This window comes from Pagrus pagrus, assembly GCF_965226575.1.
Source record: "Pagrus pagrus genome assembly, chromosome: 1".
In the NCBI taxonomy this organism is placed as follows: Eukaryota; Metazoa; Chordata; class Actinopteri; order Spariformes; family Sparidae; genus Pagrus; species Pagrus pagrus.
The window spans coordinates 19,790,316-19,817,617 of NC_140185.1; the positions used below are offsets into that span (position 1 = coordinate 19,790,316).

Consider the following 27,302-nt stretch of genomic DNA (forward strand, 5'->3'; position numbering starts at 1 on the left):
AAAGAGAAAAATAAAAGGGCCTCACATTAGGCAACCGTGGTCCATAAGGTAAGTACTTCAAGGCTATGAAAAAAAGAAGTCTTTGATGAAATTACCTACAAAACAAATGCAACCAACTTATTGCACATTTTTCTCAGGTTTGTGAAGTTAAAAGTGAAAAATTCATGTTTTTGCTGAGTTCAATGCAGCTTTATCCTATCGTGAACACATCCCATTTTTATTTTTATTTTGTTTCTGTTTTCCCTGCGTCTACATTTGTTAGTTGATTTACATCAAAAGATAGTCAGTAACTTGAAAAACATATACCTTTGTTAAAAAGCTTCATAACACCACATGACTTTGTGTTCAGTGTTAAGAAAATGTGTGTACCACATTGTCTGATTCTCGCTCCTTAAGGCTGTGACTTCCATAAGCACCTCTTTGACAAACTCACCTGACAATTCTTCATGTCCAGAAAACGTGTCAGTCTCTCGAGTGACAATAAGTAGGACACAATTTAAGTGCACGTGTCTGTCTGAGAGCGAGTTTGCATCCGTGGACACCTGTGCGTGTGCTAATTAACCTACTTTGAAGAGAGATATGCTCCGGCCTGGTTTGGTTAAAGTCTCAGAGAGAAAACAAAGTATTAAAATAGGGTTTGTTTATTAAGGAACAAACATACTGAATAAAACAAACAACTTTCACAAGACTTTTTGTACAAGACATACTGCATTATCATGAGGATAGAACGTACATTTCTATAAAATCTTTTGACATTCAGCGGTCTTCAGTTCATAAAACATGATTGTATTCACCATTCTGTCGATCTGTATTTCTGCTGAATTGTTTCATTAACCAGCTGAAAAGGTTGTTTGTTAGACTCACACGCTGTATCACACATTACCGTACCTGTTATCCCGTTCACTTCTTCTCTGGTCATGAGGTAACAAGACTTGAGACCATTCAAAGTCAATAGAAACCATTGGATTGTCACTTGGAAAGAGAAGAGGTATTGGTGAACACTTGAATAGACACTAGAGAAAAGAAGTCCTAAATTCAAGTGAATGCTAGTATTTGCTGAGATAACAAAGAGACCGCATTTGGCCAACGCTGACAGAGGTTTGTTGTTGTGGAGGCTGTGGTGATAATGATCCATAAGATGATGAGTTGTGGTCTAGCAGCTCTCACATGAGTAGCGTATGGTACCTGCTACACCTAACAGTCTGGTGTTTGTGCAGACAGTTGATGACGATGCCAAGGAGCTCTGGTTTTGTTTCCCAGCCCGGTGTGTACACACACACGCACACACACACACACCACAGTCTGTCTTTGTGCAAACGGTCTCACACTTGAAAGCCGCTCTGTTGGATGTGGTGAAGCTGCAGGCGGAGAGACTGTATGCTGCTTATGATTCTCCTCTGGTGACCAATCAAACAGATCCCGATGCGCCTGATGTCACTGAAGGGGACAAGGGGAACATCATGACAAACGTTTCTTTAATAGCAGGACAATATACTCTAATTGTACTGTAGTAGTGGTGGTATTGTATCTGCAGCTTCATGATGATACAGTGATAAATGGTGTGTTCATGTGGTGTTGGATTAATTGGAAAAATTAGTTTGGAAAATTCACTTGAAAGACGCCTCAAGTCAGACAAAGTCTGCAAAAATTTCGGTACACAACTTGCTGACTTTGACGTCACATGGCAGATGAAAGTACATTTTTGGTTGACTTTTTATCAATTCATGTCTTGCAACTCAATCTTTCCTCACATGCAATTTGTAATGTGGTATCACACACTTGTCAACCTTGAGACCGCAAAAATAGGGAGGATTTCAAAACCATAGTTGGGGTCTAAGAGTCGTCCCTCGTAAAAAAAACTAAGCAACAGCATTTTCATGTTAAATACCACTGCATAATATGCTAAATAATACTCCCCTCTGGTGTGAACTTGCATGAATCTCTGGCATAAGCTATTATTCATCAGGTTTTCGTTCATTCGTTTTATGCCCCGACCCTGAGAGTCTGTGCACGCCACTGCCCTACATTTATCGGCCTCTCCATGGTGATTTGACATCGTATGCAACCCTGGCAGATTATACACAACGCACGGTTGTAACAACTGAAAGGGGAAAAAGGTGCTAAAACTTGTTATAAACTCAGGGAAATCAGGAGGGTTGGCAAGAGTGGTGTTAGCTGTTAGGTGGTGTCTATTTAAAGTGGCCTAGATTAGTTAGAAAAGACATTTTTTAGAATTAACCCGGACAACAAAGAGGCAAAGCAATATCTTAGTTGTTTAAGGGAATGTACTGTAGCAGCAACAAGCTTGGGACAAAATCATAACTACCGACATGTTGTTTAAATGCTCTGAGCAATAAAGGATCTTGTTATTGGAATCGATTTTATTATCATGTCACCATCTTTTAATGTTACTGTGCCTCCCTTACGTGTGCTTTTAGATACTGTAGCTGCACTATCATGTGGCTTCACTCACTCTATACTCATGGTGGAAATGGAATCCAGTGTTGTGTATCCTGCTGCAAGGAAGTTGTTCTTGTACTGGCTCATCTTGATGGAGTCGAGCCAGTCGCCGATAGAGATGAAGAGAGGGTAGTCCGGCATGTCCTCTGGGGAGTCAGGGAAACTGAGACGACAAACAGGAAGTTAAGGAATATAGAAAGACGAGTTAGATAACGGATTTTGAGATTGCACAAGAACCTAAAACTCCTCTAAATCTTTAAACTAACCATAAGCACTCGAACGCACCAATGAGTATTTTTCAGGCTCTTTTAATTGCATTACCATACAGTGATGACTAAAAGTGAATAATTAATATTCAATGTGTAGCTTACATACAGAATCTAAAACAAGTTTGAGGTCTGTGCAATATGATTACCATACCACACTGAAATTGAAAGCAATGGCTGCAATAAAAATCACACAGTATGCTTAAGATAGTAATTTGAAGTTTACAAAACATATCTAACGTTCTACAACTTGTAAAACCGTCACTTTCACACAGTGTCTGTATGATCTGAGCCTTTACCTCTGCACATCATTCACCAGAGTGAGCAGACTACTGGGATTGATAATTAGTTTGTCCAGGAAAGAGAGCACACTGTTGAAGTGGGGGCGCTGGCCGGACTCCTTCTGCCAGCAGTGCAACATCAGCTGGTGCAGTGTCACGGGGCAGCCCATTGGTGCTGGTAGACGGTAGCCTTCTTCAATTGATAAAATGACCTAAGATGAACATCAGACGGTTAAATACAAATTATCTTTGTGTTTGTTGCATTAGTGGTAATGGAGTCTTAATGTGATCAGAGACTTACATCTTGATTGGACATCTCCCAGTAGGGCCTCTCACCGTAGGACATCACTTCCCACATGACGATGCCGTAGCTCCATACATCACTAGCTGAAGAAAATTTCCCATAAGCGATAGCCTCTGGTGCTGTCCAGCGTATTGGTATCTTTCCTCCCTGACACAGAGATGAGACTTTTTGAGCAGATATTCAACATTGCAGTAACTGTGACATCCTGAAGTAACTGTCCAATCCACACTCACTGTGGCGGTGTAGGCTGCTTCACTGTCATCCTCGAGGATTCTGGACATGCCAAAATCAGACACCTTGCACACCAAGTTCTCATCCACCAAGATGTTGCGAGCAGCGAGGTCTCTGTGAATGTAGCCCATTTCTGAAAGGTAGGTCATGCCTACTGCGATGCCACGCATCATGCCAACCAGCTGGAGCACTGTGAACTGACCGTCCCGTGTCTGGAGTGAGAGAAAGACGGGACAAATATGACACATGGAAGACCATATATCTTCAGGAGACAGGTGCACATCTGTGAACATTTACTCCTCTCACCCTGAGGAACGAATCAAGCGCTCCGTTTTCCATGTACTCAACCACTATCATTACTGGTCTGCCTGAGGAAAAGGGTAAAAGACATTATTTGAGTAGGGCACAGAGAAAAGTGGCTAAATTAAAAGAATGACCAGTTACACATATGGAGCTTACTCCTGGTGACCACTCCATCCAGCCTGATAATGTTGGGGTTGTTGAACTGTCCCATGATCGAAGCCTCTCGTAAAAATTCTCGCCTCTGCTGATCCATATAGCCGCCTTTAAGCGTCTTTATTGCTACAGCGATGTCCATCCTTCCAGGTATACGCAACCGACCACTACAGACTTCTCCAAATTCACCTGTTGAAACAACACAACTCATAAAAGGGCTGATCATCTCTCTCATATCATAAGACGTGTTCCAGGTAATATTACATTTACAGTTAAGTATGACTTCCGCCCAGCATTTAATACAATCTAGTAATAGAAAGCATCCTGGAAGCATTAGAAATTGGTATGATTCGTGCACAGCCGAGGACAAGAAGGCTCAACAGTGATTAAAACTGCCCAGCACATCACTGGCACCCATCTACCAAGCATCAGTGACATCAGCGATGTGGGATGTCTGCAAAGAGCCCAAAGGATACTAAAAGAAAACACCCACCCCAGCCACAGTCTGTTCACCCTGCTGCCAGCTGGCAAAAGATACAGAAGTATCTGCTGCCAGACTACGGAGCAGCTTCTTTCCTGAGGCTGAGAGAATCCTCAGATCATCGTCCACACTCCACCATATACTGTAAAATAGTTTGTTTTTGTTTCTTTTTGTGTGATGTAGCTAAAAATGACTCAAACACAATTTCATAATATAAAAATAATAACATAACATAATATTTGGTGTATTAGTATTACTAAACAGTTGGTAAATCTAAATGAAACAAAAGAGAAATGTGGAAACTTTGACGGTACACTGCAGTCACATTGCCATATAAAACATGTGAAGGTACCCACTGTCCCCACCAGATGGAACTCATGTCACAGAATATGGATAACAGGGAGGCACGGTCACGATTACTCAGAGGCGAAACAGCAGACACAATCTGTTCAATTTAATGAACCATCTAACATCATTATTCATAGTCGGCGACGCTGCTCCTCTAAGGTACAATAACATAAATTACTTTAAAATCAGTTTGCTAAGAGTGACTATAAAAAAGTTAAGCGTACACTTTATGAGGTTTGACATTTCTTGTAAAATAAAAAAAACATTACTCAACACAAAATGTGACTGGGACATATTATATGATGATTAAGACAATGACACACACAAAGTAACCTCTCCTATAGTTTCCAGGCATGTGTATTGTAAGAACTGATGTATTCTTCTTGCACACAGGTGACACCTGTGCTGTTACTGCCATAAATACAGAAAACACATGCACACTTAGAGTAAATGCTTGTCTACATTTCTGTGCATACAGGATCCACATGTGCACATCTATTTTACCTGCACCAATCACCCTCTCGATGCATATGTATGAGGGATCTATCTCTTTGGCGAATTCCTCCACAGCCTGAGTGGGGTCTTCGTACGTGTCTGGATCCACATAGGTCTTTATCCCGGAGAACGGGACTGGAAGAGCAGAAACATACAGTATGAAACTTTTGACAATCCCCTTATAGTTGCACTGTAGCAATATACATACAGTATTCACGACAAGATAAAAGTATTCGGGTGAACGCAGACACTGACATATCTTAAACACACTGATAATCTGCAGAACTTCCCATGGCTTCTTTACAGAGGTTTGTTGGCAGTGTTAGCTCTTCTTACAGAATAATCATAGTAATTCAAAAGTCAAAACCATGTACACATGCACTGTTAGCTTTTTTCAGGTCAGGATTCTAATTTCAAGATGTAAGAATCTCATTCGTACACAAAAGATGGACATATTACCATGCAGCACAATGCAATCAAGTGCTTTAGAGTTTAAGTTTGTAGACTTAAATCTCTAAAGTGGGTCAGCAGTTTGGAACCAGCTCACCAGATTTGACTTTTTTAAATTGGACTTGGAGCGTATCACGTCCATACCCATTTTCCTTTAGTGCACCAAACTGTGGTTATTTTCATGATTTATTCAAAATGCAAAACAAAACTTTCATTCAAAAGTTTTGCCTGCATAGAAAGATGTTATCTTTGGACGGCAGCCCTGCAGTAACTTCTGTTATATTTAAGCATATAATGCTCCATTTTTTGTCCAGAGTGTGTCAGAGAAGTTGACTTGTGCTTTAACTATGAGGCCATAATGAATGTTGTGCTTGCTTAAATTCTCAAGGTTTTTCTGTTTGTTTTGTCAAGGGAAAGGAGAAAAACGAGCTGAGAAAACGCCTCAGTGCAGCGTATAAAGACATTGCAGGCAGCCAGGCTTCAGCCTCCTCCTCACTGTCTGAGGCTGGGGACGTTGTTGCAGTGAGCGCTGTGCACAATGACTGGCACAAATGATAACTTGAAGCCGCCCCTGGTGCACCTCAACAGATGAGCTGGGGACTAAATGTACTTTATAGCTGTGTCAGCTCATATTGAGGAAGGTTGAAGGCTTCGACTGAGATGGATTCCAGTTTTGGAGTCTACACTCTACCTCTGTCTCCAGGGTGCCTAAGCTCAGCTCCATAATAGAACAAACCTTTTTCCACCAGTTTGTTGAGCCTGCTGGCATCCCCTGCCTGTGTGATGCCGCCACAGCAAAGAACAAACAAAAAGAAAAGACTGTGGGCAAGGATTATAACTATTAAAATAATGTCTCTATTCGATAAAAGACACTTTAATGCACGTGTATGTATCAACAAGACTGTTATCATCTTTTGACGTGTGCTAGGCTCAGACGATGTGCAAAAGTAAAGTAACAAAAATGCATTTTTAGGTAACTGTGCAGCAAATTCAACTTTCTGTACACTGGAGGAAAAGATGCAGAAGATGACACGCAAAAAGAAGTAGCACACATAGAGAAAGGCCTCATGTCTACTTCCTGGCACAGACACAACATATGTGCAGGTATTGGTATGTTAGCATGTTACGGTATTTTTATTTACAGTCCTTCATGTTCTTGGATTAAGCACAAATCAGGCCCACAGACGACAGAACATTCAGGTTTGTCTCAGGACAACTTGGGCCCCTGCAGGCCTCAGATCGAATCCTCCAAGAGCTCTCACTGAACTGTCTTATTAAATTACAGGACACCATTTTGTTCCCCAAGAATGATACGCCTCCCCTGTGGGCCAATCAATAAGCCTGTTTTTATCTGTAATTGTAGCACCACACTTGGGTCAATCCTGTAATTCTTAAAACGGAACAGCGGTTACCCAAGCTTTGTCACAATCCAATAATGGGTGTATGACATACTGCGAGCGGTGGATGGCAGATTTAGCACAGAAATAAGGCCCAACTGCAGCATGCACAATCAATAGTTTGCACACACACACGGAAGGATTTGTAGGAGACATTTCTGGTGTAGATACAGAAATTACAAAGTATTGCATTTGTGCCAAGAGCGTAGTTTGATCAACCAGTTTGAAGTGGAACATATTACAGTTGAAAAATCCTATTGTCTGTTTTCTCTGATGGAGAAACTGACAGACACTGTTTCTACATTATCTACATTAAATCTCAAACCTAGCTCGGCATATCTTATTGGCTGACATATACACTCATATCCATTGCCCTATGATCTGGGGATCCCTATGAACTTGAGTTGACTTTGCTTTGTTTTTCTACACACTCACAATAGACCGCTCCTCTCACCTACTCCACCAATACAAGCCCCAAACATTCAGTTGACTCACTCAAGTTTGTGGACATAACAAGATAGCGAGTTGAAACGTCTGCTCTAATGTGTCCTTCAGGCTTCAAAATGAGTTGAACAGGAATTAGGAATGTATATAAATTTCTACTCATGATAAAAAAAGAGCGGCCACTCATGTGTATACTCCGTATAACTTGTCGTGCTGCAACCAAAGATTACATTTGTAATTGATAACGTGATATCTGACGATTATTTTCATTTTGTCTATCAGAGTCAAAAAACTGTATTTATGGTGATCACCATTTCCCAGAGCCCAAAGTGTTGTCCTCAAATTGCTTCTTTTGTCTAAACAACAGTCCAAAACCCAAAGATTCTTCATTTACTATTATAGATGACAGCAGCAAATCTTTACATTTAAGAAGCTGATCTAATTGATTATTCAGTTGATCGTTCCAGTTCTAATGACTCGTGTAACCTAAGAAATTGACAACTAAAGCCCCGGGAATTGGAGCATGCAGTCTTTTGAAGACACAACACAAAAACAAACACACTATAAAGAAAATCATATATAGTACCATGTCCACTGTGGAAGCGCGTCCTCCTCTTCTCCTCTGACTTCATCCGGGCTTTAATGTACCCCTGACACCTGCACAGGTGAACCAGCTTGTGTGAGAATCACATTCACCAACACATAAACAAAATCTTCTCTCCTTCTTCCAAAAACCCTCTCAATTTTTGTGTGCTCAAAAACACGGTGAATTAGTTGCCTCTATCAGCAGGAAACAAGCATGACATTTCACAGATTTACCGCCCACATGAGAAAAGGTGGAAAAGTGCACTTTTCTTCTGGCAGCAGAAACTTCTTTCAAGCTGTTTTAAATAGGCTCTGCCTGTAATGCCACATCATCAATCTTTTGGTTTGCAAAGACGGCCATTTTCCTCTTTTCTATAACCCATTCTTTAGGCGCTGTCGTTCTTTTTATTTTCTTCCATTTCCCCTCTTTTATCTTATTCAGTATCCCACAAATTCAAGGCTTTCAAGGCTCAGTCTCCATAGTGAGGCAGATTCGGGACATAAGTAGCAATCAAACACTGGTATCCAAGAATAAAACCCAACAAGAATAAGAATAAAACCCAACAGAAATAGGCTGCCCTTTGAAAATGTCATCATAGGATTAAAATGTGCTAATACTCTTGACTCAAGAAGTGCTTATTAATATGAAAAAAGTTTCTAAGCCTGTTGTAAGAAAACCATTATTGATATTTAGACTCAGTCGAACCAGGGTCCAAGAGACATTAAAGATAAAGCAGTTATTGTCAAGTTTCATTCACATATTGAAGCCTTTCTGCTTCGGTGCCATCCGATGTTCTGGATACCTGTGATGGGCTCATCTGGGCAGTAATATTGTCTATTTCAGGTGAAAATTAGGATGCGAATTGGAAATCTGAGATTCTCCCAAAAAACATTCATAGTATTGTTGAAATATTTCAGATATTTTAAAATATATGGTTGTTTGTCCACTACATCCCCCCAGTGCTTAGTAATAGGGACGTTGTACGGTTGAGGGAATGTAGTGCCAAAGGAAACGGCTGTTTAACACAGCGCCAAAAATGTTGAAAACATAGCGTACACTTTATCAGATATATGTATTTTAGGTAGGACTTATCTTAGGTGGCTAAAATACGTCTAGCGTCTAGCTGCTGATGCTGTTCCAGCAGTACTGAGCCCTGCTGCCTGCCGGCGCTGCTTCTCCACACCAACAGAGAGCTGATGGTTATCTACTGCAGGTAACACACTGACTAGGGATAAGTACCTCATACAACCCCACATCAAAAGACCCAAACTATCCCTTTAAGAGACAGGCATTTAAACAGAGCATTCAGACAGAGGGGTGAATAGGTGCTGCAGCAATGGACGATATGAGAAAAATAAAGTGTTTGTCGAACATTAAACCACATAAATATTTTAAAAGTGAACCTGATCAAGCTGTTGATGAAACAAGCGATATAAGCAAAGCTAAGAGTTGTGTGAATCCGACTTGGAGCACTCGTACGAGCTTTACAGAAAAACATAACAGAGATGTGGAATACAAAAATGATTTGCATGATGCCCAATGTCCACCTTTTTGTTTTCAGAATATAATGTTTTCTGTAAAGTAAGACACGTTGCTCCCTTTTCTGAGTTCAGATATTTTCCGCAAATGTAGTTTGCAAATTGTGAGATTAAAGATCAACTAATCAGCTTGTATCACAATTAAGTAAAAGTCCAGGCGTAGTATTGACTGACTCTGGGCCATTTTTCATTGTTTATTAATAAGTGCCACTAATGGGAAAAGCCTTTGAACCAGAATCAGACTGAAGACAACAGTCTGAGATAACCTGTGGAAGTTAATGGAATGGAGCAAACTGCTGGTACATGCATTACATGCTGAGTAATTAGGCAGAAAATTGGTTCAGTCATTTGGAAAATAAGAGTGTCTGCTTGGTGGCAAAAGAGAGTCCATTAACAGACTTCTGGTTGTAGCGCCACTCAGGAGATTATGAGCAGAGAAGCAGGGAGTTGTGTGCGTGTGTGTTAAGACAGCGCCGAAGTGAAACAGGGGGGTGTCTCACCGGCCAGTGATGAGGAGGAAGAGGGTAAGGATGACCAGAAGAGAGAAGCCTCCTACAGACGCTGTGACGACCACCAGAACTTGACCCTGATCAGCGATATCAGGATCTGAGGATATTGAGACAGAAAAGAGGAAAGCAGACCGATCAGTACCGGTTAATGTGAACATTCCATCCCCAGAGCTCAAACCAGAGAACTGACACTACTTGGTGACACAAAGCTGTCACAATAAATGGATTAGAAACAATATTAAGTTTCTGTCTTGCAGGATTAAAACTTCCTCATGTTTATTAGGCATTTGCTCATTTTCTATTATCCTCAAGGCCCTCAACCAGACATCAAAGAACCAGCTGCATTGAAGGCAGACTGTCGCCTCATGTCTCCCGTGTCTCGGCCGAAGAGCTGCACTTGAACACACTACAAACACTACAGCCGACGGCCAGCAAGTTTGAATGTGAAAGGAACGACTCTCCCTAATGTAGCCACTTGTAATGAAGAATATGTCTGATAAAAAGTTGCAAATGGCATTGACGAAGAGGCAGAGAAGGAAAGCAAGGAGAAACTGCGTTAAGTGGGTGAAATCATGGAGACTAGGGGCAAGGAGCTTTCCCTTTCTTTTTCGGTTTCTCTTTTCCCTCAGCTGAACAGTCAATCAGGCTGATTTCTCTCACCGATGAGCCCCCGCCAATTCTACATGCTCAATCGGCCATAAAGCTGCCAACAAGGGCCGTCCAGTGGTAACGGTGCTGGACACACCACACCGACCAGAGCATCATCAACGGCCCTGACAATTCCCGATCGCCGACATGGGCCTTATGCTCACTCAGCTTTCGCTTCTTAAACACGCTTTTGAACAACACAACCACATTTTATACATATTTAAAACTATTGTGCACCTTGTGAGCAAACAACAGAATAAACATATCAAAAGGTTTTTTTTTACAAAAATGTGTATCTTCACGAGAGCATTTTGACAAAAGTTCCTCACGACTCAACTAAGCAACATAGATACAAAATGTTTTGACATGCCATTTGTAGAATTCATGAATTTATTTATTTCTTAATTGTCCATTTTTGCTCTTTACTGTCTAGCATATTATAGCACATTATCTTTAGCAGTGTGTGTATTTATTTCCTATTAGAAATGACAAGTAGCAGGAGACAGATGTATCTCTGACTGATGAGCATGTGTGTGTCTGATTCACGTGACGTCCGTTGAAATAAACACATTTATGCACGATTTGCCCTCAAAACATTTAACTCTGGATAACTTTTTAACACTGTTGACTCAGACCCAGTCTTGGTTGTTAACAAGTTAAGAAAAACTGACAAAAAACGTGAAAAAAGTCAAAATCGCTGTTTTGTGTGTGACCTGAAGCTATATGAGAGGGTGCGTTATAAGGAGTGAATAAGGTGAGAGTGAAGATGGTGTATACGTGGAAGCACAATTCAAGCCTATAAATGGACGTATGAGAATGTGAAGGTGTACATTTACATATTCATCACTTTAAGTGTGTGTCTTGGAGGAGGCTGTGCATTCCTGCATATTTCAGGATTAGAATCAGCAGAGCGTTATGTGTGCATCAGGAACCTACAGAGCTTATAAACATTTAAATAAATGGCTCATGCCTGAGGAAGCACTGATGAGTTTCACTGATCCATGGCAAAGAATGACCATAAAATGTCTCCATTGATTTTATAGAGTTGTTGATCAACACAGATGACTCCAGATCTATGGCTTTAAAACTCCCTTCTTCTACTGTGCATTGTTTTAAACACAAAACTCTGTATTCACTGGCATTTAAAAACAAATCTAGCTGACTAAATGAGTGAATTCCTCCCTATAACACAGCCAGCATAAACACAAACACAACTCCCTCATGCTCCCTCCTCCACATTCGTACCCTCAACTGCGGTAGCAAACTCAAAGTTGGGGCTGTAGGCTGTGTATCCAGCTGCAGTGCGAGCGCGCACGTGGAAGACGTAGACAGTCGAGGGTCTGAGGCCCGTTACCACCACGCTGGGGGCTTTGGTCCGCGTTGATGAGTAGCTCAGCTGCTCTTGCTCCTAGGAAAGCACAAACAGATTGCCAGAGATGATAAACAAAAGCAAGTTTTGGCAGACAAACGTGTGTCTGCATAAACCCATTATCACAGCAACGTTTGTAACAAAACACATAATTTTCATCCTATTAACCATCTGAGCAGATGGTGAACAAAGCGGAGCTATCAACACATTACGGATGGCTCTGCTCTTACATTTGGATGTCTGTATGATAACAATGCACATTGCTCTGTGAGCAGTGATTGTTCTCTGTCGATGTAATCACTTGTTGTTGTTCATTTCACTGCTAAAATAACTGTAATACAAGCCGCTGTTGTTGCTAAACCATTAACACATATGGTGCATAAACTTGTAGTAAAAAAAAAGAAGCCTTATTTATTTACCTTCTCATAGTATTTCACTTCATAGTCCACTATGTCTGAGGGCGCCTGTTCCACTTGTGACCAGGAGAGGGCGATGCTGTTTTGAGAGGCCCAGTCTTTCCTGACTACACCCACCAGAGCAGGACCTGAGGATGCAGTGGAGGAGTGCAGGGACTTGAGTCAGCTGTGAGGAGAAGGCTGTTTGGAGGTTTTAAAATGATGCCCACGGGAAAATTTAAGTAAACAAAACATCTTTTCAAACCATGGATCCTTAGATATTTCCAACTCTGTACTCTTGGTTATTCCACTGAAATGTAGATGTACCAAAGAGTGATTACTGACATAAAAGGATAAAGATTGGAAGAAACATAAGCAAGACAAATGGCCAGTTTGCAGCAGGACTGAGCAGCCCAGAGTCACCTGTCTGAGAGGCCCAGGGGATGAAGAAATGAATGACTCCGGCCACTTATTGCTCGGGCCACTCTGGTGAACTCTAAAGTGAATCCACCGAGTTCAGAGACACGACTGCAAAACACATTTCAAAAGTGTCTCCAGCCATCACAGGAAAGGTGTCAACTTTGAACAAGTTTCACAACTCCAGACTGGAAAAAAAATAAATAAATAAATAATATAGATGATAGTTTGAAATAGAGCCTGAGAAAAGTAGATGACGTATACACAACATCTCCACTCTGCAGCTAACTGCAGACAGTCTCAAGTAAAAGACCTTTTGAGAAATGTAACGACCTGCTGGCAGTTTGGAAGAGAAACTGTTTTAGTATCCCGGGAATACCCAAAGGGAAAGTCTGGCCAAGGAACAACCATTTCACTGTCCAGCTTCAGTATGATGTGCAGCCTGAGAGAAACATTTTTGTTAACCAAACCACTAGACCCACTGCTACTGTTTATCATGTTTGTCATCACTGCTGAATTTGGGGGAATATTTTACAGAAGGCTGCTGAGGAGACACAAAATCACCTAGCAGAGATTCAAATATTTACCATTAATTATTCATAAAGCCTTCGCTTGAACAGAATATGATTTGGCAAACTAATAGATCCAGTCCCTCTGTTGTCGAGCGTGATGTTTGGGAGATCATTGTTGGAATACAAATTCAAGCCCAGAATGAAGTCTCAAACTGTCCTCATCCTCAGAGAGGCAGATAGTCTTCAGCACACAGAAGGCCACAGGCCGGATGGGGCACTTGAGAAAGGTGACGCATCAGCGTATTAAGTCGGATGCATTAGGGTTCAGATGCGACCTTCACATTCTGTCAAAAAGCCGCGATTTTCGGGCAGCGGCTCGGCCCAGACAGGAAGCTTCACAGTCCAGCAGCTCGACAATTTCAGCTTTAAAACAAAAAAAAGGGCAGAGAGAAAGATGGTGTGTGCAGGAAGCAAGAGTTTGATGCTGACTCCTGCAAAAAATGTGCACTTGAGGTGACAGATATGTAAATTTAAAGTGCGTCCTACAGCGCACATATTCAGACTCCCGACTCAAGTCTGTTGGAACATGCAATATCTTGAAGACCCTCCACCTTCACACACTTGCTTTTGCTTGCAAACACTGCTGCTCCTATGTAACTTATTTTAAGCATTGTCTCTGATTAATACGAAACTGCAACTGCGGTGTGACATCTTACTGAAAAAACAAAATAGGGAACAAGAAAGCTTTGTAGTAGAATGAAGTGACACTGCATCGTGCATCTTTAATTTACAGTTTAGTCTCCAAGTGTCGTCTGAACTTGTGGGGCTTCGTACTGTGAGAAGCTAAAATCTTGACACACACTCAACAGTCTCTCTTCATTATCCACCATTCAATCAATTAATTGCATCAAGCAAAAAACATTTGAAGGTTCCAGCTCCTTAAATTTAACAATTTGCATGCTAATAAATGAAGAGTCTTTGGGTTTTGGACTGTTGGTTGGACAAAAGAAGCAGTCTGAAGGCTCTGGGAAATTGTGAGCATTTTCACACTAGTTTTACATTTTATAGACTAAACGATTCATGGATTAATCGATAATGAAAACAATTGTTAGTTACAGCCCCGTATAAAGCATCACACATGGGATCTGGATCTTTGCACTGTGCTGTCTATTAAACAGTTTGCAGAGCCACATCTCACCCATCTGCCATGTCAGCCATGTTATTCCAGGTAACATGTGCCCTCTCTATCCTGGTGGCAGGTGGTGTCTGAGCTGCACAGAGCGCCCGGAGATGCTGCGGGAATATCTCAAGCCTCTCAGTCCGACAGCCTGCTGCAGTTATTAATGGCAAACAGCAGACACACCAACAAAAACATACAGCATGTATTGACAGAACGCTATGTGTACGGAGGCGAGGCGAGGACAAACTCCACTGTGTTACTTTGCAGATCCGTCATCTGTGTCGTATCTGGATTACTGACATTATTACAAATGGAACAATATTAAACATCAGTATCTTTAGAGAAATCTGTCAGAGAGGTAAGATATGAGGCAGGTAGCGGGGCTGCAGCACAGAATTATTTTCACTTTTGATTAATCTACAAATTATTTTCCAATGAATAAATACGTTTTTGTTCTAGAAAATATAAGAAATTGGTGAAAAATACTAATCTCAGAACCCGAAGTGGAGTTTTCTGATTAACAGTCCAAACTCCAAAACATATTCAACTTTCTGTCTCATGAAAAAACTAAGAAAAAACCTGCAATGCTACTTGAAAAATGAATTATTTCAAAATAATTAATTTTCTGTCCATCAACACAATGTTTAAGCTACTTCTCATTTTAGTTTTAGCCCACAGCGGTGAGACATCTGCAGTCATCCGCAGCAAAAGTGGAAGTGTATGCAAGTAAAGGCACACAGAAGACCTGAGGCGAATATCGACATATATGAAGAGGAGCAGCTACAAAATACATATCAGTCCATGTGAAACCAGCAGGGATGTCGAAAAACAAGGTCCAGACTGTGTTGTTTATGACCAAGAGGGTCATACCTGTGACAGCTTATTATTAGTTTTACACGTATTTAAAATGATATTAGTCTTCATTTAATTAAATCCTTAAACTCTTGCATGAATATACCCAAAGATTTTAAATGAATAAGTACATTTGTGACTATAATTGTTTGTGATTTGACTGACTCTGTTAAATCATATCTAAACGATATAGTGCAAATACTGTAAATGTCATGTTCAATGAAGATGTTTTTTAGTTGGCCTCAGTGTAACCAGGCAGATAAGTATGCATAACCCACTTCGGGGATGAGAATGTTTGTGAGAATCGCAGCACTAGAGGGGATTTCTGTCCACAGCATACAGTTTAATGTTATGTATCTATCACCAGGCGTGTGTGTGTGTGTGTGTGTGTGTGTGTGTGTGGACTTTTCTGCAAAATGAGAAAACTCTCCAAACTCTTATGCAAGAGGCTATTTTAGGTTCAGGATAAATCAATCCACTGGTTTGATAACCACTTTTATGCATGAGTGGCTGAAAGGAAACACTTATGGTCATTACGGTTGAATCACAATTCACACATCGGAAGATAATTGACAAATCTATGAGCTCCAGCTATTGGCAGCATGTAAAAATAAACTAACCCCTCAACTATAGATGCTCGAAGAGAAAGAAAGAAAGAAAGAAAGAAAGAAAGAAAGAAAGAAAGGAAGGACAGAGGGGAGAGAAGAGAGAGAAAGAATGAGTGAACAGGGAGAGCTGTAAAGAAATCCCATGAGGTTGCATCTCCCCAGCATCTGAGCATATAAATAGAAGTCAGCCTTAGTCCCAGAGCAGGGAGATGAAAACAGAAGAGAATCCACTGGAGGAAAGGGGGAAAAGAGCAAAGTGAAAAAAAGATAAAATCTCCTGAATCAGGACACCGCAAAACAGTGGGAACTGTTTACACGCGGATTAATCGTGTGAGAACTTTGCATGACTCGTGTTGTTATTGTTTTTTCACAAAATATTCACGATAAAAAAGACACAAGAGACAAAATTTTTTTGGGTTTTACAAAAAAAAGACAAACCAAGGAATTTCCCCTATGAGGTGAACCTTTCTACCTGAACCAACATGCATGTTATATGGCTTACAGTACACTACATGTACATTTATACATTGAATAAATAATTCAAATACAATCAATCAGGATGAGTGAAACTGCTGACAGCTCACAAGAACCATAGCAAACGAGCCGAACTCAAATGATAACAAGTTTAATGAATTCTTTGCTCACATACTTTTTTTTGCTTTTGTTTGAGAGGAGAGAGCTAGCTAGAAGCAGGGCTTCATAATCTCAAAACATTGCCGAGAGATAAACACTGCCAACCAGCCCAATATCCTCATGACCATGTTAAGCTGATTACACAGTCTTTAAATATGTCCTGATAAAACGCTGCAACTGGAACTGTTCATTTTTGCTTTGCACCGGTGAACTGTCAGTCTGTGCTCAAGCAAACAAAAAAGATGGACGTATTAAATTAGGAAAAAGGGAAAACAGCACTAAATAAGTGCCAACACTGCCAGACACAGCACGAAAACTACATACTCACTGTACATGACAGCTGTAACTAATGTTATTGACGATTATTGATGATTAACCATTTAGTCTATAAAATGTCATGAAATGTGAAGAATGCTCATCAAAGTTTTAAGCCCAAAGTTACGTCTTTAAATGGCTTCTTTTGTCCAACCAACAGCCTTATATTTAAGAAGCCTGAACCAGCAAATGTTTGACAAATGAATGAAATGGTTAATTGATTATTAAAATAGTTGGTAATGAATTTGCTTCCGATTGACTAATCAGTTGAGTGATTGCGGCAGCTCGACAGCCATACGTGGTCAAACTACGTACCAGAGGATAAACCTGGATACACTTATGTTACTGTTTCAACCTCTGGACAACCACTTATTATACTTAAACTGCCACAAGACAAGTATTCTGCTTCAGCGTATCATTATGCAGTAAAAGGTGATTGCACAATGTAATGAAAATAGAATAAAGAAACCATCAGTGTTTACTTTGGTCAACCTCACTATTACTATACAATTCTGTCTGCCACTGGGCACCTGGTCACCCACAGGAAAAGAAAGCTTACATAACAGGGGATCCATTTCTGTTATAAACTAAATGGTTGAATAAACTCACATTTCCTCCGCTGTTGTTGTTACTTGTGACTCTGAGGAAAACGGAAACGATCCAGTTGTCTTTGCAACAGCGGCAACAACAATAATACCACACGGAAACGCTCAGGCGGGGAAAAGTTGTCTGTTGCCACTTTAAATATTACAAACAATTAGCCACAGGACAAAACACACACATACCATCTAATTACTCAATTGTAATAATTTATTAAGAAGTATTTATTCATCTGATTTTAAAGTAGTTTCCAGTATGATGAACACAAGTAAAACCTGTAGTTGTAGAGCAGTAGAGACTGATCAACTGAATGACAATGAGCACAACTCTGTAGGGATTTAACCATTTAAACCAGCACCTCTTCGATTTCGATTATTTCAGCGGTGGTTCAATGCATCATTAAATCTCACATTCTCTCAGTGAATTGATTCGATTAGATTCAATACATTTTGATTCTGCCAGGCTGCACAAATGTAATAACTAATCTGTCCCTTCATTAAAAACACGTAAACTTCACAGGTGTGATGTTTAGTCCAAACTTTCAACGGCTCAACAGACGATATATTTTCAGCCTCTGCTGGGACACAATGTTTCCTTTTTTTATCTTACGTAAGGATTTCTTTTAACACAGTCTATCTTTGTGGCTGTCTCTCTGCTGCTGCTGCTGCTGCTGTAGGAGCATGAATTTCACAATTTGCTCTGATTTCTCTGTCTCTTCACAGAATACTGCAGTGAACTTTGTGGGAGTGAGAAACGCTCTGTTGAGCAATCTCTACAGTGTTCATGAACACAGAGATCATCCTGCTCACAACAGCTGACTTTCATCAGCTTCCACCAGGAGGGAACCAGCATCCTGCTTTACAAAGTGAGATTAAGTTTGGAGGAGAGCATGCCAAAATAGGTAATTTAAGAAAATCAGGAGTATTTTTCTGAGAGTCCATGACTAAACAGATACCGCTCAGCTCTAAGAGATACAAAACTGACCAATAACTCCAGTATCATCGAAGGCAACAAACACTTCACTCTGTCCAGAGACGAAACGATCATATATCTTTCTTAACTGAGCATCACAACTTATCAAAGTTAGACAAGCACACTGGCAATCGGGAAGAGAGATTATTAGTAATTCTGATTAATTGGTTTAGCATAATTAAAAGCATAATGAGGCATTAATAAGCAATTTACAAACAGATAGCGTGCCAAGAGAAAATAAATTGTCCTGCTGCTCCTCACTAAAACAAAATCAAGTTAATTGCTAATCCTGCTGTTGATTGGTTATTATTCCATCGTTGGCATAATATCACAATCAATTAAATGAATCACCTTGCAGCATCTGCGTTAACTGGCGATGAGCCTGTCCATCCCGAGTCCATCCAAACATCAGTTTAGACAAGCGCAGACATACAACCAGCATTTTTCTCGACTTGATGAATGTTTCATCTCATTTGAATTTAAAGTAAGTTTTGGAGTGTTTGTTTGAGGCTCTGCTGTGCTTCCAAGAGTTTAAACAGACTTTCAAATATTGGCCTGTTATACGACAGCATCATTAAGAAGCTTCCTGGAAGATTTTCCTTTACCTACAGCTCAAATTTATGCTAAGTGTTTCTTGTTAATTAATATTATTTGCAGTTATGAATTGCACTCCTACGAAGAGGATTATGAGCCGTGGAAAACAGCTAACAGTATGAACGGTGTAGAGCGTGTAGTTTCCTTTTTATTCACCCTTTTTCCACATGGAGTATGCAGGGCAGTTATATAACTGCAAACAAGGGATCAGGATCATTCTTTCCTGTATCGAACCACAGAATTAAAGTGTTATTGCACTCCCTCTAATGGATCTATATCTATACATGGAACTATATCTATTGTGAAAATATAATGACACTTGATCAAATAAAAAGGGGTATTTGTAGTTTGCCTTGTGTGTGGGAGAGAGACAAACAAGAGACAGCACAGAGAAGAGCTAGGAAATGACTAACCAACCATATGCGAAGCTGTAGGTGGTACATGGCTGAGGCGAATGTGCAAGTGTCGTATGTGTACGGATTTGTGTGCCTGCTTGTTTGCATGCGTGTTTGGCTGTGTGCATACAGTATGTCTGCTGAGAAAAGACAGTTTGACAAGATAATCCACTCTAAACAACCTAATGGGAACATCCCCACAGGCTGCTTCTCCTCCTCGACAGACATTATTTTGCATTCCAACTTCCTCCCATCAGCCGAGCTGCCTTTGCCAGAGAGAAGGGGACGAAGTGACACCTGCACACCTGACATCTGGTATTCCACGGTGTGGTGACAGCCTATCAGCAAAACATTTAATTTATAAAAATATATTGCTTAAACGCAATATTTCTCAATGTACATATTCTCATATAAAAACCAACCACTCCATATTGACTAAAAAACTGAAGGACGCATAAACACAACTACACTAACTCCTTACAGAGAGCCAATACCTGCAGAATGGTTGGTGGAAAATGAAACGAAATTAATAAGAAAAAGGTCATATTTCTGAATTACACTTCAAAGTCTGTCGTTCATAAACAGAACGGGAGCATTTGCACAGTCACTTGACAACAAATGTGAAATTATGTTTTTCTCTGTTTCTTTGTCACTAATGCTTGTCCTGCAAGCATTATCATTACGGTATATAGGAGGAAAATGCTCAGGCTTGTACTTTTTTAAACCAATCACAATCGTCTTGGGCATGGTCCGCCTGCAAAATAGTCAGGAGGAGCTTGTTTTGGTGGAACATTTGCACTTGGGGAGACGAGCCCTGGCATTGAAATGGCTAAATCCTTGCAAAGGAAAGGTAACAGCTACCAGCTTTTTTAGGTTCGTACTGTGAGCGAACCAGGTGGACGTTGGGGTAGCTTGCCATTTCAACATGTTACAGTATATAGCTAGCTTGGACGCTGCTGTTGTTTCAGTAGTCAACAGTAGGCTTATACTAACAGTCTACATCTGGTGAGTGAGACTCAGTCACTTCTGATTGGTCCACCACTTGGGTCCAGCCTGGAACATCTCAACAGCTATTGGATGGGCTGCCATGAAATCTGGTAAAACATTCATGATCTCCAGAAGATGAATCCTACTGACTTAATAATTGTTAATCCCATGAAATGTGTTGTTGCAGGATATGTATATTGTTTGCACTTTCCATGTTACCACATACCCACTTCCCAATCCTTTATTTTTACATCCGAGCCACTGATAACTAGAGAGCGTCCGTCTTGTTCTCATCTGCTTTTCATCTCAACACTAGCTTGCTGCACATGCTGAAGGGGGGAACACGTACGCATACATCCCTGTATAATTTATTCATCAACTCTCTTTCCTTCCTGCTTCTCAATCTTTTCCATCAATTATTCCATCAGTGTCTTTGCCCTTAAAATATAAGGTTCAGGTTTCAGTAGTTGAACTCTCTCATTTTCCTGTATTCAGTGCCAAGACGATGATGCATTGAGGACGGCTTGTTATAGATGACCTCTAGGTCAGCCAGGTTATGCTAATTAGGAGTAGAATTAGGTCACAGTGGCTCAGTCAGCTATTCAAGGGTCAGAAAAGTGCTTCACCTATTGACACATTAAGCTGGACAGAGAGACAGAGACTATGTAAGAAGACATAAGGACAATTTAGCTGCAGAATAAATAAATGCCTGTCTGTAACTGTAGCATAAATATCTTCATCTGCTCCCAAACAGTATTCATGAGCTATGAATCAGGTATTATGTAACCACAGTATATGCATATGTCAAGCATAAGCATGTAGATTTTAATATGTAGTAATATTTAAAACTAAAATATGGCTAGCTGAATGTTAACCCTCAACAATCTGTCCAGCAAAAGAAGAGCAAATGTAATACATATACTGCAGATGTCCTGTCTGTTAAATTGTGCCATTTTTAGATGCAACTGCAATCATTAGTGTACTTCAGCCACTTTGCACCAATGTTATGAAATGTAACTCAACTAGATCTAGATACAGTAGTTACACAGTGGACCATCTTATTACCAGCAATCACTATAAGCATTTGACCAACAGTTGTGCCACTCGTCCAGTACACAGATTGTAATGAATACTGTATTTTTATATTGCCTCTGTATTTTTAATGTGTGTTGTGGAGTGACACCGAAATAAAGTTTATCTATATTATCTATCTATCAGATACTCCAACCAATGCACAAACGGAAAAAGCAGACTATTTGTCCATACACTTTTTGTTTGCGTTTGGTATTTTTTCGATGAACACCTTGTTAATTCTCAGGTCAGGCAGTCAGGAGCAGCGGGTATTTTTGGCAAGCTGCAAAAAGAAGAATTTATGAACAAGTAAAACTCCTGATAGTTTGTGCAACCTGTTAGTTTTTTGCAAGTTTGAAAACAATTTTTACTTGTTTTTCTCACCTCCCTGCCATCCCACAGGCTGAATGGCCCACTGGGAAAATTCCCCCATTGCAGATGGCCATTTTGCCCATGCCAGCAGGATTAAAATGATGAATGTGTCGCAATATTTTGTAGCTTACTGTGGACTATTTCAGCCCTGCAAAATATTTAAAATTGATTCATGTAGTTATGAAAAGAGAACTGTTTTCATTATTCATCTTGAAAATATTTTTTACAGCCTAACTTGATCAGAAAATAGTACTAAAAATAAGACCCCAGAGCTTTTTTTGTCTGTCCACAAGTCCAAAACCCTAAGTTCTTCAATTATAGTGATGTAAAACGTTGAAAAGCAGCAAATCAAATTATCTGAGAACCTTAAAGAATAAATGAAAGATCATTTATCAAAATTGTTTGCAATTAACTGTCCATTGATGGATCGATCAATTTATCCACTATCTTTCTAAGCACTCATGAAATTAATACTCAAATGGGAATCTTATCCAAGCCAAGAAACTGCATCAATGCATGTCAATTATAAATTTCACAGCTGGATTTGAAGACATTAAAACAAACAGAAATGTAAAGTTGCACTGAAGTGAATAAGATGTCTGCAACTCACCGGCTTGGTGTGTAGTGACGCTAACATTCGCCAGCGATCGTGCTGCCACGCCCAGCCCAGAGACGCCGTTCACAGCCTCCACATGGAAGGTGTAGTTGGCGTGTGTCGCAAAATCTATTATTGCCACGGAGGTACCGGTCAGACCAAGTGGCCGAGGGATGAACCGCAGGTCTGGCTCACACGGCTCACACTGTATCACCCCACTGTCGCCGTCAATTCCATCGCAGCGCTGGCACAGGATGTTGTAGGTGATGTCCTTCCTGCCTCCCGTATCGCTAGGAGGCATCCACTGCAGGAAGAGAGCTGTGTCGTTGATTAATGAGACCAGGTTCCTGGGAGCTGACGGCGGCCCTGAGGAGAAAGTAGTTAGAGGGAGTGACTACCAATTGATAACTCAATGATCACCTTGTTGGGTATTTTTGAACAAATATTTTACAAATACACTTGTACAGATATAGGATGACCCATATGGAGGGGGTTTGGTTATTGTCTGATTGATGATTTATGATCACTGGAGCATTTTCAGACAATATAACCCTCTTGGGAGAGCCACTCACAGTCATGAAATGAGCAGCACATTACCTTTAGTATACTACTTTGCAAAAATTCAGGTTGGTATGTAATCATCAGTATTAGGTATAACAGTGATTATATCACTCATCATGAAGTGTCTTCATGCATGTGTGTTTGTGTGTATGAAGGTAGGTGTGTGAGGTGTGTGGGTGGTTGGCTTTCTTCTACATTATTTCATTCCAACAGCCTATGTGTCAATTTCCTGGAAGGAACAAAGTTCAGATTTCTCCCCCCCCCGCGATTTTCACCACTGAACATCTGATTTGGCAAAGTGATCAGAACTAAAGTTGAGCGGGTCTTTGAATATCTGTGTGTACGCGTGTGGGTGGTAAGCGCGCAGAGTGCCCTAAGTGTTTTATTCCAGCATGCTACTTGTCAATTTCATCGATTCAACTGTCAGAATCTTGAGGTACATAATAACAGATGTGGATTTTTTTTTTCAGCGCTGAGATATGTATGCATAAGGTTATGGAGGCATATATTTAAATTTAGCTCAATCATATTGCGAAGATAAAAAAAATAGAGCAGATGGATGGGGGAGAGATGGCGCCACAGACGAAAATTAATTAGAGACATGCAAACAGAAACTAAGAATGTCTCAGCTGTCAGAGAAAGTTTTGGTTTTTGGAAACTACTAACTTGTACAAGACATGGTGGAGGAGTCTTTGATAGCCCTGTAGAAGCCTTTGTCGCAGTGACAGATGGTGGCGGCCTGGTCGTGGCTGGAGCTGTGTGGAGGACACTTGGAGCACTTCTTGTTCCCAGCGTACGCACTGAAGAAGCCAGGCCTACAAGCTGGAGAGGTGGAGAGATAGAGAAGGAGGAGCCAGTTACACAAGGTTAATGTTTCTCATGCAACTGCATTTCCATTAGCACACTAATACACACATACTTTGAACACAAGGCCACAGCTGCTTCTGTCCTCACCTGTGGTCTGACCTTATTTCTAGGCTCTATGGATCACTGTTGCCTCCTTATTAGCTGTCCATTTGTCCTAACAAATGGCACACACCTGTAATCACACCCGTAAAGCCCCTTCTCTGAATAAGGAACTGCAAACTCAACCCATAAATACGTTTTAAAAGACATCACAAACAGCTCATAGCCCATCTCAGGTAGTTTACAGTTACACTTTATGTGCTAGCAGCACCCAAATGTTGTTTTTTCTTTTTTCTCTCTAGCAATGCTCAACAGGGTTTTCCTCGAGACAGCTGAACAGCAGATGGTTGTTCATGTTGGGATCGAATTTTGGAAAAGTTACTTGAAAAATGAAATGCTCTCGACTATTCACTCAAAGTAAAACTCACCAGTTCCAATACTAGCTAATTACTTGACAAGAATAACCAAATGTCAGTAAAAAATTGTTATATTATATCATATATATATATATATATATATATATATAATTCTATATTTCTAATTGATTATTTTTCTATATTCAAAAATTAAATATATTTCAAAAAATATTTTCAATATTTCCCATCTACTCCCCAGTTGTTTAGGAGAATGCTGCAATGCTGTTTAGATGTGAAGCTCTACAAATGATTTATGGACTGGGGGTAAGTCGATAATGGCTAAATCTTCATTTTTGGGTGAACAACTGTCAAATATATTTAAAAAGATGTACAGCATTAAAATGACTTCATCTTACTTGATGTAATGGTGTTGTCTCAAAAACAGCATTTTGACATTTACATACAGAATGTGCTATTGTCATGTGATGCAGAAAAAAATGCATATTTAAGGAGTTCAGATGGTTCAGATGGTAAATTGAGCGGGGAATAGGTAAGCTATGGAAATACTCTGGAGCCCATTTGGTTTAAACAGCGGGTTTAATAGAGTCCCTACTTTCAGTTTCCCTTGAATACAAACAGCGGAAAGTTCATATTGTTTGCCAGGCAGGTTAAAGAAATAGCTATTAACATACAAATAATGCATTATGAAAATGCAATTATAGCCTGCTTCAGTCCAAAACCTCCATCCACTTACAAGGTCTATTCTGCTGACATAGGTATTCTTCAGTTTTCCTTCCTCGGTTTACTTTCCTACCTCATTACTTCCTCCAGTTCTCTCCCGTTTTACCTTCCCATTTCTTTTTTTCCTCCCCATCAATTCAACCAACTCTCCTTCCCTTATCTCGCCAATTTTCCGACAACTGTTTTGCTCTGCCACAGTTTTCAGTTTTCACCTTTTCATCTATCTTCCAATATTTTCCTTTCCCCACCTCCCCTCCTGCTTTCCTCTCCTTCGCTCTCCACCTTAAGGCTTATCAGAAGATGGCAAAACCCAATGCAGATTGCCTCTTTCTCCCCGGTCTTATCTGAGCAGCGAAAAATAAAGCACTAATAGTGCAGTTATATAATATTCTTAGAATCTGGGGATCATTTGATTGCAGCATGATTTGTGTGAGAATATGTGTGTGGGTGTGTTAATTATTTCCAAATTATCAAATTAGTATGCCAGCTATGACTGACAATGGAATAATAGAGAAAAAAGGAAACGCATTGGGAAATTTAATTTAAGACTTCATGGTAGACTGCCAGAAGGATTTTATAATTTCAACATTTTAATATTTTTCTCACAGTAAGTAGGAAGCGCAACCATGTAGCAGTGAGCCACAGTTATTTCCTCTCTCCCTCACATAATCAGTAACCAACCATATTACATAAGTCTGTTATTGTCTGATGCATTATTGCTTCAGCTGAGAAACATCACCACTGCAATCCTTCTGTTGATATTAGCTCTTTTTATTATACAGAAATACGTTTCATACAGTGTCACATGAATGATGTCCAGCTGCTACCCAGAATTCAGTATTGTACCAAGGATAATTGTTACTGACTGGATTATCCTGGTAAAGTGAGGGAAATTGAATGCAGTTGCTCCTGGTACATTTATTTATGCTGTAATGGAGATTCTTATTCAATGTGTTCAGCTGTTGTAGAAACACTGAATCCTGCAGATTGTATCTGATGCAGTATCTCTGGTTTCTAAAGTGTCGACATGTATGTCAGCTTGGGGGACCTGTGGGAGAGTACTGGTTGAATGAGGATTAGGCTTCCTACCTCAGGCTACATTGTTGTTACCAGAGTCTACCCGAGGCTAAAAACTTGTTGAAGTATTTATAGTCTAGTTGTAGCATCAACACTTCAGTTATTTATTCAACTGATAAGAATAATTCATCGTGTGGAGACCAGTGGAAGTGCAGACTGTCACACCAGCCTGGAATTGGTTTTATAAGGGAGCCCTAAAGGGCCATGCATTCATACATTTTATTTCCTCCATTTTCCCGTGATAACGAGTTAATTTCATTTGTTTTCTCGAGATCTCGAGATATTATCAGGAAATAACAACTGCCGTTTTCCAGAGATATAGGGATAATTTTCTCGAGATCTCGAGATAATGACTGTGATATGCTAGGCCTGAGATTATGGAGATGCCCGGGACCTCGTAGCTGGTCAGCTATGTAGTTAACGACGACATCAGGCTCACTTAGATTGCGCTGCCGATATAGCTGAAGCCTTGTTAACCGTCTTTTTAGATTACACGTACTAATGTGTATATTATCTGTAATAGCAATATTTCAGCCTGTGTCAGGCCTTGATTGAAAAGATATGTGACACGGTGATCGATATGCTCCTGCTCCTCTGACATTGCTACACTTAATGATGTTTCCTGCAATGATTTAATATACTACACTATCGTTTTGTTTTCTCAAGATCTCGAATTAATTATATCATTATCTCGGGAAAACAAAGTTTCGTTATCTCGAGATCTCTAATTAATTATATTGTTATCTCGGGAAAACAAAGTTTCGTTATCTCGAGATCTCAAGAAAATGATCCCGTTATCTCGGAAAAACGGCAGTTGTTATTTCGAGATAATAACTCGAGATCTCGAGAAAACAAATGAAATTAACTCGTTATCACGGGAAAATGGAGGAAATAAAATGT

At 40.2% G+C, this 27,302-nt stretch overlaps 1 protein-coding gene across 1 annotated transcript in view; it reads right to left on the bottom strand.

Annotated features, from left to right (window-relative positions):
• Nucleotides 1-626: 626 nt before the first annotated feature.
• The window catches only part of LOC311263087 (ephrin type-A receptor 6-like), a 55,460-nt gene continuing 28,784 nt past the window's right edge, over nucleotides 627-27,302 (bottom strand). Inside the window, exons 7-20 of the mRNA XM_084362958.1 lie at nucleotides 23,989-24,144; nucleotides 22,777-23,127; nucleotides 12,683-12,807; nucleotides 12,140-12,302; nucleotides 10,238-10,343; nucleotides 8,200-8,270; nucleotides 5,332-5,457; nucleotides 4,002-4,187; nucleotides 3,849-3,910; nucleotides 3,545-3,754; nucleotides 3,309-3,458; nucleotides 3,026-3,219; nucleotides 2,474-2,623; nucleotides 627-1,437 (exon numbers count right to left, since the gene is read on the bottom strand). Of these exons, the coding sequence (XP_084219084.1) occupies nucleotides 1,323-1,437; nucleotides 2,474-2,623; nucleotides 3,026-3,219; nucleotides 3,309-3,458; nucleotides 3,545-3,754; nucleotides 3,849-3,910; nucleotides 4,002-4,187; nucleotides 5,332-5,457; nucleotides 8,200-8,270; nucleotides 10,238-10,343; nucleotides 12,140-12,302; nucleotides 12,683-12,807; nucleotides 22,777-23,127; nucleotides 23,989-24,144 (2,165 nt within the window). The 3' untranslated portion in view covers nucleotides 627-1,322. The remainder of the gene's footprint in view (nucleotides 1,438-2,473; nucleotides 2,624-3,025; nucleotides 3,220-3,308; nucleotides 3,459-3,544; nucleotides 3,755-3,848; nucleotides 3,911-4,001; nucleotides 4,188-5,331; nucleotides 5,458-8,199; nucleotides 8,271-10,237; nucleotides 10,344-12,139; nucleotides 12,303-12,682; nucleotides 12,808-22,776; nucleotides 23,128-23,988; nucleotides 24,145-27,302) is intronic.